Source organism: Larimichthys crocea, chromosome XXI (genome assembly GCF_000972845.2).
Source record: "Larimichthys crocea isolate SSNF chromosome XXI, L_crocea_2.0, whole genome shotgun sequence".
Taxonomy (NCBI): domain Eukaryota; kingdom Metazoa; phylum Chordata; class Actinopteri; family Sciaenidae; genus Larimichthys; species Larimichthys crocea.
Genome location: NC_040031.1, coordinates 5,375,611 through 5,390,903, shown reverse-complemented (window position 1 = coordinate 5,390,903; position 15,293 = coordinate 5,375,611). Strand labels below are relative to the sequence as shown.

At 41.4% G+C, this 15,293-nt stretch overlaps 1 protein-coding gene across 1 annotated transcript; it reads right to left on the bottom strand.

Annotated features, from left to right (window-relative positions):
* Positions 1 to 9,289: 9,289 nt before the first annotated feature.
* si:ch73-62b13.1 (Carbohydrate sulfotransferase 1-like) lies at positions 9,290 to 14,986 on the bottom strand. The gene is made up of 3 exons (XM_010751084.3): positions 14,802 to 14,986; positions 11,346 to 11,517; positions 9,290 to 10,593 (listed from the first exon to the last, which is right to left on the bottom strand). Exons 1-3 carry the CDS (start codon positions 14,802 to 14,804, stop codon positions 9,467 to 9,469), a joined length of 1,302 nt encoding a protein of 433 aa, XP_010749386.2. The 5' UTR covers positions 14,805 to 14,986; the 3' UTR covers positions 9,290 to 9,466.
* Positions 14,987 to 15,293: the final 307 nt, after the last annotated feature.

The window sequence follows — 15,293 nt, the reverse complement described above, 5'->3', positions numbered from 1 at the left end:
GGGCTGTCTCGAACATCTTCCCACTAACGATTTCCTTTTTTGGTTTTCCCCTTAGTAATGAACATTATGTTTCTTGTCCAAAATGACACTTCCTTTAGTCTGTTTCTCATGTCCTTGAACATTTTTAAAATTTCCTTTCCCAGGCAGCTTTAACAAACACATGCTAGATAAGGGGAATACACAAAATAAACAAAAAGACAAAACACACATACACTCCCTCTAAGAGTTAAAACACCTGCAGCCCAGTACAATCCTAATTTTTATAACAAGTACATTAATAAATGCAACAGATGCAGCATGTTCCTGAAAAATGTAAACTGTAAACTTTGAAAACAAGGTGACATAAAAACTCTCCTCACCAATTCAAAACAGTAAAGAAGAAATAACGTAACTTACTTAAATGAATAAATATGCCTCAATATTAATGTGCAAACAATAAAAAACAAAGAAACTAGTAGGAATAATACTGATGTAACACTACAACCCCTTAAGTACCATTTTTTGGTATGTATAACCACAAGTCTGATGTTTGAGGCCATTGCACAAGATCAAAATGATAAGAGATCAATAAATGAGAGGGTTTGCCTGGCTACAAATAAAGACAGGTACTTTTAATTCTCCCAAAATATATTGAGGCTGATCTTGGAGCTCGGGCCCCCTGATGGCTGCGGGTCCAAGAAACGGCTCAAGTTGTGAATAACATGGAAGTTAGCCTTTAAGACCAAAGCCATCATTTGTACCAGGCTGTAAACATGTTTATTTCTGCTGTGAAGTTACATTGGTTTAATATGGGGCCTTATGGACTCATTCTGTAGCCAGCCTTAAGTGGCCATTTGTGGAACTTCAGTCTTTGGCACTTCTGCATTGTCTTCACGTCACAGGTCCAATGAAAGATGCTATTGAATTGTACAATGGGAAATGGAGGATCCAGCATTTGTTGCACTTAATCCATAAAAGGACTAAAAGTCTGGATATGTCTGGTGTACCTATTGTGAATATTTGTTTTTTAGAATCTATCTACAAAGAACTGCAACACCGGTTCACTGGAGGAACACTTTAAGATGAAAACAGTCATCCATGCTGATGCTTTTGTAGTCTACATCTATTTCCCACTTGCCTCTCCTCCGTCCTGTCTTTTCCTTTTCCTTTTCAACATATTGAAATCAGATGTCTTATATGCTGTTTCAATGAATATAAAAATCTATTCAAATTAAATCAAAAGGAAAAGAAACAGTACTTGGGTTTTTAATCCAGCTAGATGTCGCTCTGTTCAGTGCCCTCTGTTGGTGAATTATTGATGAGTTTGAAAATTAAAGCTAGTTGGGAATTCATTGTAACTGCTGACAGTGTTAGTATACCTTCTAGACCTATCTAGACCGTAGGAGCTGTGGGTAGGAGCAGGTAGACAAAAACCGCAAGGGACGTCTGTTCAATGCAAAGTATGTTAGGTAAAAGGTAAAACCACATGAGTCCTTTTGTTTCGAACTTGCCCTGAAACCTTTAGCTGTTGCAAGCTGAGATGAGTGGGCTGTAAAAACTGAGGCCAGACCAAACTCACAAGCCAAGGCTGAAAAGCATGACGTGTGATCTGATCTGAGCCTGCAGGGTTGTGATCACACCTTCCTCCTACTGCCTCTGTAATACTGCAGCCCACGCCTCACAATGTGCTTTAGTTCTTGTGTAAAAGACTTCCATGAGTGAAAAAATAAAATAAAGACATTTTCATACCTACTGTTTTTCTGAAAGTGGAGCTTGGAATGAAAGGAAGAAAGAGATGCCAAACGGGGGGGAAGGGAAAATGGAGGGATGTGAGGGAAGGGAGAGGGGGCAGCAGACCAACATTCACATCTAAAACATCTGAGCAATGCTCACTTGAAAAAGATTTTGACTAGTTTTTCCAAAACCTTCCGGAAGAAAGACTCTCCTCGGGGTAATATCCTTTGGAGCCCAGCTCTGGCTGCTGAGAGGCGTCAGCTGGGTTTGTGATTGAATGCCAGTAGATAGACTGATCTACTGTATTCTACTGAGAGCACCCTGAGGAGGCCAGGAGAAACAAAACCAGTGCTTTGCTCTGAGCTAAAGATCCAGCAATGCTTTCACTCACTGTTTTTATTTTCAGGTGCTTACACCCAAATGAAACAAACAAAACATACTCATGAATATTATATTGCATTTCTCCTATATTCTTTTCATAATTGTGATGCCTCTGTGCTTTTACACCACCTGTTATTGGGATCCCCAGTCGTATCCCCAGAAGTATCCTGTTGTTACTCACCTAATGCTTGATGTTATTTCTCATTTCTTGTCTATCTAGATGAGCCCTCTTCTTCGCCAAAGCTCCATGACTGCTTCACTGTGCATCATAAAAAAATCCTCACAAGAGCCCCAGCGTTTTATAAAGTATAGACGCTTCTTAAAATTATACATTTTTAATGCATATTACCTCAGATAGTAAAATGCCTAATTACCCTCTGCAGTATTACAGCAGTTAAGCAATCGCCACATGCCCTCCCAAAGTATGTTTTCCATCCAACAGGGCAATAAAGGACGAGATCAATTGAGCATTTAATTATTGCAAAGATGTAAACCTGTGATTTAGAGCCTTCTGACAGTTAAAAGAGGACTCCACCTCTAATAACACATCCATATGGTGATTTTACTGTATGGCTGTTTATTGAAGTTTATCTGCTGATATATGAAACTGCAGTGAGTGTGTGTGTGTGTGATACTGCTGACGGTGCTAAGTTTAACTGGGGCCTGCTTACATTTACCTTGAGGAGCTCTACCCAAGATGCAGCTCCACCAGCTGGCTTTTTGATGTTCGCAATGAAAGTCCCTTATTAAGGATCAGTGGAAAACAAAATAAATAATCTGTGAGTGAACTTGCGCTGGAAACAAATGTGGGAGGGGAGATGTCATAAAAAATGCAACTTTCCCCACAAAAGATATCACTGAGTCTTTTCGCAAAAAAAGGCAAAAATGTTTGGATGCTGAGAGGGAGAGAGGTAAAGATGACCGATGAAGAGCAGAGGTGCATATGGAGGGTTTGTGTTTGTTTGTGCGTATCTGCACTGAGCGCATGGGGGGAAATAACAGTATTTGAATGATGGGTGTGACAGAGGCTGATGTCTGCTCAGGGCCCGTGTTGCTCCAGTAATAAAGATACTGTGGCTCAAAGTGGTTTCATTCCGTCTTAAATGCTCCTTAATCTTCCCATAAACGACATCTTTGGCTCCCAGTAAGGAGAGTGAAAAAGCCAAACTGTTTGTGGCAGTGCTACTGGGGTTTTAATGGTCATGTCAATAGAGAAAAAGCTCCTGAGCTTAAATGTCAGAGGAGCTTGATGTATTTTCTCATCATTTTCTTTTTACATTTTTATATAAAAAAATCTAGATATGATACACTGCATGTACTTAGCTTGTGGAAATTACAGCCTACAGTTTCTCTCAGCACTCACGAGGCAGAGAAGAATTAATAATAAATATTGTATGGTGTGAAAAGCTACATGTAAGTGCGGCTGTAAGTCAGATACAAAATAGGAATACCCTTTCGCTGGTGCTGTTTCCTCGGCCATCAACAGCACTTTTCACAAGTCATTTTAACTGGCTTGTCAATACACTGTGTGTTCTGCTCTCACCAGGCTTTGACCTTTTTTTGAATCAGTGCTTTTCTATAAGGACGGCAATTTGTGGAGCTCACAGAAGGGCAGAAATTGTTCCCTGCCTCTGCTGCTGGGTGTCACCTTTGTCATAGCCATATCCACATAATACAGCATGCACATACAGATACATGTTTATATATGGTCACGAGATAATATTGATTTTGATCAAAGCATGTGGTTATGTGTCAGTGTGATAGCAAGGGAGCTCATATTCATTTGCAGACTTTCTGGCAGCTTGCCCAGATAAGGACCATAAAGAATTGACCGTGGGATAATGAACCTGTATGACACACCTGCAGCTGGAGGAGCAACTCCAAGGACGACTTATGACCTCCTTTGCTCCCACATCTCATTATGACCAGCGAATGGTTAAGGCTGGTGATTACAGACAGGCGTTGCGGCAAAGCACAGGGGGGATTTACGTGATAGAGCTTATTCGACTGACACTGACACAACGGTGTTGCTGTAAGGTCAAGAAGGTGCTTATCAAAGCATCGTTGGAAGCTGGTTCACACTGTGCCTGTGCTGCTTGATGCGTTGAGGATGGTTACAAAAGAAGCGACAGTCTGGCTTGTGAGTTATTTGCAAAGAAACTGATCAAGCAAGGATACATTCTGTGCTAAAGCTACATCATGAGTGTAATACCACTGTCTGTAAATGTGGACAGTGGTTTTACATGTGTATTTGTTATGAATATATTACTTCAGAAATTAGTGAGTCTTTGCTAACAGCCATATGACACATAGGAGCCAGCTAATATTACTTATTAGTCCACGCTTGTCTTTCAGCCTTTTAGTTCACAAAGGTCTCGCCAACAACTAAAAGTCAGTCCCAGATTTTCCACTGGCATCTTGCTTGTCTTAGCTCGTCTTAGCTTCTTCCATCAACATCCCCTTTGGTCAGATTCATGCAAGTTTAACATATTCCATACAATGTATTCTTTGTTACCTGACTCCAGATGTGAAAGAAAGGCAGAATTGTTTTTTAGACCCCCCCTCCCCTTCCTCACTTAGAGAAGACACTTTCACACAACTTTTCCCTTATCTCATCTTGCACTGTTAACCCTGTCAGCAGTTTTACACACACACACACACACACACACACACACACACACATGAGGGTGAAACAGTGGGGCCTCTGTCTGCTGTAGGGATGCTGAGTTCCAACGACTAGGCAGTGCTGAGACTGGTGATTTCAAATCACTTGCCCTTAACCAACCTTTGACCTTTTAATGAGGTGTATCAAATTGGGGGCTCAGATAAAAGGGGGTCAGGGGAAGTTCCAAGAGAATGTTCTGGAAATGGGGGTGTGCACATGCACACACACACACACATACACAGACATATTACTTTAATCAGCATTCATGCACAATAGGTAATAGAGAAGACACTTCCACACAGCTTTTCCTTTATCTGATCTTGCACTAAGTGAGGAAGTGGGGTGGAGGGGTCTAAAAAACAATTCTGCCTTTCTTTCACATCTGGAGTCAGTGAACAAAGAAATTGTAAATTGTATGGAATAGGTTAAACTAGCATGAATCTGATTTAAATCTGAACCTTATGTTCAACATGACTTATTATGAGTATTGCAATATCTGTTTACATTTAAAGTGTCACTCTTGCTCTTGTCTTTAACCAAATCATACAGAAAGTAATTTTTTGTCCCATATAACACCAGCAGTTATGTCCTTGCATTCAAATGCTTCATTATGTCGACCAAAAACACCAAATATTCCAACCATATACCGTATCTGACAATCCTAACAGTCATAAATAATATATTATAAAAATGAAGCTTTGGGCCACATGAAATCTAAAAGCGGGCCGTGATTGCCCCCGGGCTGTACTTTGGACAGCCCTGCTTTAAGTAGTGTCAACTCTTGTGCAATCTCCTCACCCTTCTATGTCTGGAACATTACCCAATCTATGGTTATATTTTATCATTGCACAATTAGTTAAAAACTAAGGTCCTGTGAGGTCAAGGACCACCATTCTCAGCCAGTTCTCCTTTCCCAAAAAGAAAGACCACCTAAGGATTTAACCTATGGCCTGTTTCCTCATCGATCCCTCTAAAAGAGACTTTGTTTTAACTAAACATCTGGCAGTGGCGCCGAGCTGGCAGTGGTGCCAGCTCGGCACCCCCACTCGAATAACCTCTGACCTAGGAATGGTCAAGATAACAACCCATGCCTAAGAAATTATCTTCAAATAAACCACATGTCTATAACCGCATTAGTATTGGTATGTGACTATACATCTATGTGCAGACACCTCAAAACTTATCAAAACTCATTTATCAACCATGTATTGAATGTATTCACCATATGACATGAAGTTAATCAATGAACCAATAATATCCATCGGTCTTAAATCTTAATTACTGAAGAAGTTTATTTCACAGGAAAAAATATTTGTTACTTTTTAATTATCTATTTCTTAGTGGGAGAAAAGGAAATAATCAAGTCATGTGTCTGTTGTGTTTGAGTCTAATAAACACATTATTAATTTCTACTGCATGTTAATGTGATTCTTTATTGATCCCTGCAGGAAAACTCTTCTTCTTTTTGCTGCTGTTTGCAGATGAGACCACAGCAGTGGAGATTCTTGCCTACTCAGGCTTTGAACCTTAAACCTCTAAGCTTGAGGGTGATCTTCCTCCTCATCCTGCAAGCAAGTCTCCACCTTCACTGAATATTTAGTTTATCATGTTATTTTACTTCATTATGCTGGTTTTAAAAAAATATCCTGACATTCCAAAGTCAGCCTTTTCTCCTGTTAACTGCACACATGCAAATCAGTGATGCGAGAAGAGCTTACGCTTAGGTAAAAAATGAAAAACACATAAATTGACTGAACAGCTAAAATTTCTTCCCCTGATTTTCAAATCAGTAGAGGTTCCTGCTTCCCAGGCACTGTCAGTGTGACAGATGTCAGAATGGGCCCTCTCCACATGACCACAAACCATTTACAGATACATTGTCCAAGTAAACAGCTAAGGGTAATGAATAAATACACCAATCAGCCATAACATTACAACCACAAAATAGCCAACAGCCCTGACCTGTCGTGGTATGGACTCAACCAGACCTCTGAAGTTCTGCTGTGGTATCTGGCACCAAGATACAACAAGCTGCAAGATGCATCAAGCTTTAAGTTGTGTGGTGGGGCCTCCATGGGTCAGAGCTGTTTGTCCAACAGATCCCACAAATGCTGGATGAAATTGTTGTTGTGTTCGTCATACCATTCCTGAACTATTTTTGCTTTATGGTAGGGTGCTTTATCCTGCTAAAGAGGTCCCTGTCATTAGGCAATATTGTTTCCATGAAAGGATGTACATGGTACAATGCTTAGGTGGATAGTACATGTCAAGAAACATCCACATGAATGGTAGGACCCAAGGTTTCTTGATAAGCACCACACTGCAGAGGCAGACCAGCAACACCTCACAAGAGCTGGAGTTTTGTAGATGCTCTAACCAATCATCTCGTCATCACAATCTGTCCATAATTTCATTCATTTCTTTTAGGCAAAAGATAAATAGGCTATTGAGGATAAAACTTTTGCTTAAAGACTCATTGTGTAAGATTTTGTGGAATCTATTGACTGAATGTGATATTTTTAAAGTATGTTTTCATTAGTGTATAATAAACAGAAAATAAGAATTTCAATATCTTTTATATGTACAGTGTCCACGGTGTTAAACCGCCATGTTTCTACAGTACATACCTGGAGGGGGAAGGAGAGGCGAGAGGCATTCGTTTGGCTGCAACCTCAACTAAATGATGCCACTAAATTGTACATAATGGACCATTAAAGCGATAGATACACATTTAAAAGTGCTAAAAGTAATGGCTGAAAAAGTGGTGTCAGTGAATGGGAACTTGAGTCTATCTCACAGGGCTTTGGAGTATGTCTAACTAGGTTAGGAACCACTACCCAGTGTGCTATTTTGCATTTCCCAATAACAACAAGCACCTCACATTTGTTACCAGTATTGATAAGACCTAAATTTGCCAGCACAGTTAAGGAGACAGTTAAAGAGCTGTCAGTATTGAGCGCAAAGAAATGGATAATTAGCTGACGGCTGACTCAGGCCACTTGCAGCTTTGTGTGTCAGGGTGAGGATGGAAAAAGCGATGAAGAGAATCTCCCTGGGTGTCATAAAGCTTTGCTTTATGGCCAGTTTGTGTAGCCTTGCAGATTAAGTTCAAAGAAAGACGGCCGCTCTTTTCTCCATGCATCTTAAATCCTGTTTCTCCTTAGCTGGATCTGTAGATCAATTCTTTGGGCTGCGCTGAGATATCCCTGGTGTCAGCAGCTACACGGCAGCTATAGGAAGGACGGGGAGGACTGGGGATCTAAAAATACATTATTAAAGGGACAATTTCACCTTAGATTTAATAGTGCTTACAGAGCAGCATGACTGTTCCACTCAAATTGCATACGTTTCTTCACTCTGGAGTGACTGCTACAATTGCAGCCTCCATAAGAAGATACGATGGTTGCATTTGAAAGGCAAGAAAATACCAGTCTATTAGTGCATGGCTACATTTTAAGCGATGAGTTCTTCCTTAGAAACTACTTGCAGCATTTATCTCAAGAGAGCAGCACAACATGGAAATAAATGGGCTGGTGTCTGGAGATGGCAGGCTTCCTTTCTCTGTATAGACACAAAGACCAATTTCAAATGGTGGAGCTGGCAGAGGACCTGCAGCTGTCTAATCTCTCTGACTATACTCCACTGCAGACAGCTGGTACTGCTGAATGATGCTGGTATTATTCTTTTTACATTCAAAGTTAACTCAAAATGAAACACAGTGCAAGCAGCATGCGTTTTCTCTGGAGTCAGAAACATATCTGTTATTACAGACACATCAACAGGATTGAAATTTGGTTGAAAGAAGAACTGAACACAGAGGGATTACAAGATAAAAGACAAGGAATTTTCATCATTCTCTATTTTCAGCACTAAAACTCAAGCACTTATCCTCTTTACTCAGGATTGAAATAATAAAAAACAACAACACATCAAACAAATGTGGTTGCAAGAAGATTTTAGGCTGTGTGGTAGATATGTATTACATACATATGAATAATTTATTTTAAAAAGTCTAAAAAATATAAACAGCATCACACTGACAAAAATGGGTCCAAACACACCCAGTACATAACGTTGGCACACTTGCATTGCAACAGTTATCCAGTATTTACATTTTTTTAAGTATTTATATTGAAGAAAAAACAAATACATATTCTCATATTCATGACTTTTTCACATAAAAATTGGAGCTGCTGCGCACTGCAGAAGATTAATCCTTTTCTGAGATGCATTAGAGACACTCGGAAGGCAAACCCTATCATTTCTGTTTTTTCCCTCCCCCTCGCTTCCTGTGTGTCTCACCTTCAGGAATAACACGTTTTGTCTTAAGGTCACATTTACTCTTTCAAGTGTCTTTTTTCCCCTCAGTTGAACTTGTAAAAACTGAAATGATAAGAACAGCATAGAAAAAAAGCATAATAACTTAATCGCATCAGGATTCTGTCGAGATCAGTCTATCAGCACATACAGCAGTAAGGACAGCAGTTTATTTTGTACCTTTTCCAGCACCACATGTTTTTTTTTTAATAATTTGGCACTTTTAATATACAAACCATAAAAGTAAAGAAATAAGTGAGATAGATTACATTCATTTTTATCAGCATCATGATAGAGAGGAACGTCAGAATAAATAAATAAATAAATAAATAAATAAATAAATAAATAAACAATAAATAAATAAATACATAAATAATTCAATCAAATCTACTATGTGACTGGTTGAAATGTCCTGTGTTCCACCAAACTATGAGACAAGTTTCTGAGCTCAGCTGCAGAGTGAACCTGCTTGTATCCCAGCAGAGCCAGAGTGTCATTGCACAGATTCTGCACAGTCCTCACAATATCAAAGCCGAGACGAAGCCTCCAGCTCTCTGCTGTCGCTCTGGAGTCTCTGGTGGTGGAGTACCTGTAGTTCCACTCAGACGGAGACGATACGTTACTGTTGGTGTTCTTTGCAATCCACATTTGCACTCTATCCTCCATCTCCAGCCCCACAAACCTGTAAATCTCACTGGTCCTGTCCTTCGGATTGAACGCCAGGTCCTCATACCGCACCAGCATGTACCGTCCCCGCAGCCATGCTGGTCTTTGCAGGCCTGTTTCTGCAGAGGCCGCCATGTCCTTACACGTGCTGGTGATCTGCGACAGGTCCACGTATCGAGGCTGCCGTCCTGTCGCGTTCCATATCTTCCAAGCACGGAACTGATCTGAAAACGCCATCATGCGTGAGGCGAGGATTGCTCTGGGGTCTCTTACCAGGTGGATGATCTTCAGGTCCAGACGTGGATCTTCTGTGAGGGTGCGCAGGTCCCCCACCTCAGGGACCCGCACAGTCTTTATGGCTACATGTCCCTTTGACAGACATGACATAGAGGCTAGGGTGAGGTTCAGGGCCCCACACTTCTTAGGACACCAGGTTTCATCAGGCAGGTCAGAGGCTGCTCCATCCCCTCCTTCCAAGCACACTGGAGGGGAACAGAGGGCGTGGCTGGAGCTTCGCCGGAAGAAGGAGCCTGTGACGTGGTCCTGGGGCTCTGGGCGGATGTAATTCTCCATAAAGTGAAGGTCACAGGTATACAGATTAAGGAGGAGGTCCCTGTATGCTCCTAGTAGGGCGCGGCGGTCCAGTGTGCGACGCAGCCTGCTGCTGGAGTTGGTGAAGGCCTGCTGGACATGGTAGAGAGGTTCAAACACATAGAAGGTTTCTGGGTGTTGGTTGAGGAGCTGCCCAGTGAAGGAGGAGCCACTGCGTGTGGTGGCAAACAGCAGGATGTGCTTCCTGGGTGAATCGATGGGCATCCAGCTGTCATCACACAAGGCTCTCCACCTGGAGTCTTGAATTGAAACGAAATGAAAAGTCTTATACTTTGCATATTTAACTCGAATTATGTGATACTTCCACTAGCAGTGAGCTAAATTTAAAAAACACATTTTTTTCCCCCCAGTTTCAATTTCTGATGAAAGAGTTGTTTCACGTATTTCAGAAGAGTTACTTCAGCTCATAAGAGTCCATTTTTGTCATAACTTCAAGCCAGTAGAAAGTAAACGACTGAATCTAGCCAATAAAGCTTAAATAATTTAGTGGGTAAACATGCATGAGTAAGTTGCTTGTCTGCCGGTGGTTACCAAGGGGGTTTATGAAATGGCGGATCTCTAAATATAGCGCAAATAGCTAATGTGTAATTACTGCTGATGAGGAGTTGATTGCAAAGGGGATGTTACTTTTGTATACAGGAGCTGGGCGCCGGCAAACTACAGCTGCGCTTATGAGAGGGGATTAATGGAGATAAATTGGAGGATAATTGTAACATATTTCATTTCTCAATAATCCCCATCTCTAAGGAATTCCCTCACTAAAAATAAGCTTTGTTTCTTCTTTTGCTTCAGTCACAGTTTTGATGTCTTACTTCACTGAATGCTAAAAAAAAAGTGTTAAGAGTATCTCTTTGTCTGCTGTCTGTAACATTACACATACCTTTTAATTAATAAAAAATGTAACCATATATGTATACATGTCAACAGCTATACACATATTATGCTCACACACACAGTATGTGGGACAATCTTGACTGCTGTCAAGGCGTACCTCTGTGGTGTCTGGTCTGGCAGCGGTAAGCTCCCTGGCAGGGTCCAGACAACGAGTCCCTCAGGGTGCGGATGGCCGTGTACTGGACCCCAAGAGACGCACACACCAGCAGCAGCACCGTCTTCCAGGAGCACTCCATCCTGCCCTCCCCTCTGGCTCTACATCCTTCACGCTGACGCCGCCAGGGAGGCACAGAGACACACACAATGAGATTTCATTTTGATGCATTTTTCAGCTTCATGCAGCGCAGCTCCCCCTCATTTTAATGCCTGCAGCCTTCCACTGATGGGCAATGAAGTGCTCTTGCTAGAGCATCCCTGATTCTTGCTCAAGGACACTTAAACAGAGAATAAAATCTGTCCCATTAACTTTTACTTCCAGATTTTCCCTGCTTGTTTAGAGTGTTAACCTCTGTTCCACAACTGGTGTAACAGCATATTTTAGTGATGTAAAAAAAAAAAAGGTGTAATTTGAGTTGATAAAAGAATAGTTCAACATTTTGGGAACATGCTTATTTGCTTTCTTGCTGAGGGTTAGATGAAAATAACCCTAAAAAACAGAAGTGTAAAAATGCCAATTTGGGGGTTTATGTGCATGCCTAAACAAACAAGGTACAACCTGTGAATTAGTGAGTTTTAGAGGTTCTGGCAGGTGCCACCTTCGGACAGAGCAAGTCTTGTGTCTAGTTTTTGTGTTAATCTAACCAGCTGCTCAGCACATAAATGTAAGTATTTACCAAAACTCTTCCTTAAAATTGTGATTCCTAAAAAAATACAGAATCAAGAAACGGTTGCAGACAGCACTTTTTTAGCATTTCAAACATAAGTAGCTTAAATGCTTTGAAAAAAATATTTTCAGGGTTCAGGATCTGTCTCCTAAAGGCTCCACAGATGTGTTTTGCACAAACACACAACTCAAAGGTGAGACCTTCAGTGGGAAGCAGAAGTAATGTTCCTATATACAATAGCTCCACTATTCCGGGTAGCATTGCATAATTGCATTTCATTTTTGCTTTTCCTCTCTTCTGGGTAATTAAGCCTCTAAGCCCAGCAGAGAGCTACATACCCAGATAAATATAGCTGTCTTCACATAGATGAGTTTCCTTTATACACTTCCGAGTTCTTTGCCACTGGGCATGAAAGAGCAAAGTGAGATGCAATTTTCCAAATTCACGATTTTTAGAAAGAAACATGCTGCCATCTATTTGTCTCTATGCACCAAACTGGCAGAAGGTAATCACACGAAGAACCTGGATGCAAACTGCGCCTCCATCACTCAAAGTGGCCGCACGGAGGTAATCATCATCAAAACCGCAGGTAAATATACATGATATTACTGACAAAAATAAATACTGCCTTCCTGTTTACTTCCTCACTCTCTCTCTCTGTCACTCTTTCTCTCTCCAGTCTGCCTCTTGTTCATTAATGATGTTTATGTGTCCCTGGCAGACTCATGTCCTCAGGAATGTATCACACTGAGCTGAGATCGGCTTTTGATGTTCCATTAATCACAAACAGCGCAAAACCAAAGACATTTACTCTGTGGGTGAGAGGAAAAGGAATCAAGCTGACATCATGAGCCGTTCTGTTTGAATGTGGCTAAAAACAGCAATCACCGAATGAGAAATTTTGTTTCTTAGACTGGTGATGCAGAATGATATAAAATGGGAACACTGTATCCTTTGTCTTTCAGAACAACTTGCTGCTGCTTGTTCTGTTTGTTGAAGGACGGATGAAAACACAGAGAAGTATAAGCACGAATGACTACAGATAATGAGAAACTTTTGACCAAGTTTCTTACCATCTCTGACACTTAAGAAAAATCAGTCAATCTGACAGACTTGCCATCTACACCCTACAAGTACTGCACAGCTGGCTGACCAGGACACATCATTCCTCAGCGACAGGTTTTGTTTTCCTTTCCAGTCATGATCAGGGCTCAATGCTCCTCTACTATACATACACACACCCTGCTGCCCTCTGGAGAATGAAGACAGATGCTTTGATGGATTAAAGCAATTTGATTTGCAAGTCCTCGTCCTTTTTTCCCTGGCTTATAACTCCGCCCGCACTGAGACTCACACCAGGAATAATAGACACTTTGTCAACATCTGGAAGGGGACTGCAAGCTTCAGATGGTCTCAGCTTTTGTATCCCTCGTACAATAACAGTGCTTACGGTGGATAAAAGCCTCGGGGACATGATCAACCAAAGATTACACTGTGAGGTGCACGCTTCTCTGGCAGGTTTGAGTTGTAAATTTAGTGAGCACGGGCGTCGTTTCTGCTGCTGAGATAACACAGCTCGCAGCAAAAGTGTTGGAGATAATGACATTTGTGCACGGCGCAGGAAAGGCAATTGCCTCTGTGGAAAATAAAGGCAACAAATGAGGTTAGAAGTTAGTGATGAGGTTGGGACTGAGGGATTTTGGATGCAAGTGATTGAGGGATGTGACAGTGCCAAAGATTTTTCTATTAAGGCACCTCGGTGTGTTCACAGATGCTCTTGAGTGGGTCTGTTTATTGGCAGAGCCTGGTGATCAATCTCGGAAAACACAGAGAGTTGAGCAACAGTAGTAACACCAGGAGTAGCTTCAAGTCTCTGGTTTACCTTTATCGCTCTGTTCTGTATCTTTCTGTGCATTTCTTTCTCCCCCTCTAAACCAACAACACACACACACACACAGTGACACAGGCAGGGAGGAGAGCAGAGGAGCTGCTTCAGACCCCGGGCTACAGAGGAGCTCCTGTGATACGAGAGAATATATAAATCTTGTCCTACATGATTCCTAAAGCAAACAAACATTTGGAGCAAAGGCAGTGAGACTGGAGGAAGGATGAAGAAAAAAGGTCAACTCTTCATATGAGCTCGTCCAAGGTGAATATGTTTCCCCTATGAGTAATCCTTACTATGTGGTTCATCCACAAACAGAGAGAAAGAGTGGACAGTGTTAGATGAATGATAGGAGAAAATAATGGAAAGTTTAGTGATGATATAATTAAAGAATAGACAAAAAATAAATAATAATAGACCCGCAACTGCTGAGCTTACAGCACAAGTCTTGATTAAAAATGAATTTAAAGTGATTATTACAGATATAAACTCAATCAATAGCCCTCCACACGGGGTTATCACTTCAAAACAATCGTAGTTGTCTTAAAAATAAATGTCAGAACAAAATAATAAGCCCATGTGGAGTATTAAAACACACGCAGCCGATAAAGTAAGACCTATAAACTCGCCACTGAGCACCGCAGATGCACTTTTAAGCAGCCGTGTGGAGAAATGATGGGCATATCTACTGCTTTCACCCCTCACCTCCTCACTATCATGATACGCGATGTCAGATTGGATCATCTTGTTTGTTAGATAACAGTTCGTCTTTGCAGCCTGCCGCGCGTAAAATATACAACAGATGAAAAATAAATAGAACAGAAGAAAAGAAATGTTGCCTTACCATCAACGCACCCGATCTGACAGGATTTCTCTAGCCGGTTCAGTCCTCTGTGTTGCATTTGTAAAAGTGTGTGTGTGTGTGTGAGAGAGAGAGAGAGAGAGAGAGAGAGAGACAGTGAGAGAGAGGAGGAGGATGGATCGAGCGCTACCGCCAGTGTCCAGAGCCGAAGTGGATTCATAGATGGAGATGCGCCATGGATGGAGAGCAGCGAGAGTCGAGGAAGCATGTCTCTAGATTGGATGCAAGATTGCCCCTCTGTGCATTACGATTTGTTGCCGTTTCATTACGTCTTGTGAGCTTTACAGACTGTAAACACAGTGAGACCTCACTGCCTCCACCTAAAATCTGATCCTGACTCAGTTTGCCATCATACTTGAATTTGTTTGCACGTGTAGACGTTTCCCATATTTCACGGAGGCAGGTTTCATCAGCTCCAGCCAGGCATCAACAATCACTTCAGCATCCCACCATGAACATCAGTGTCATCGCTCC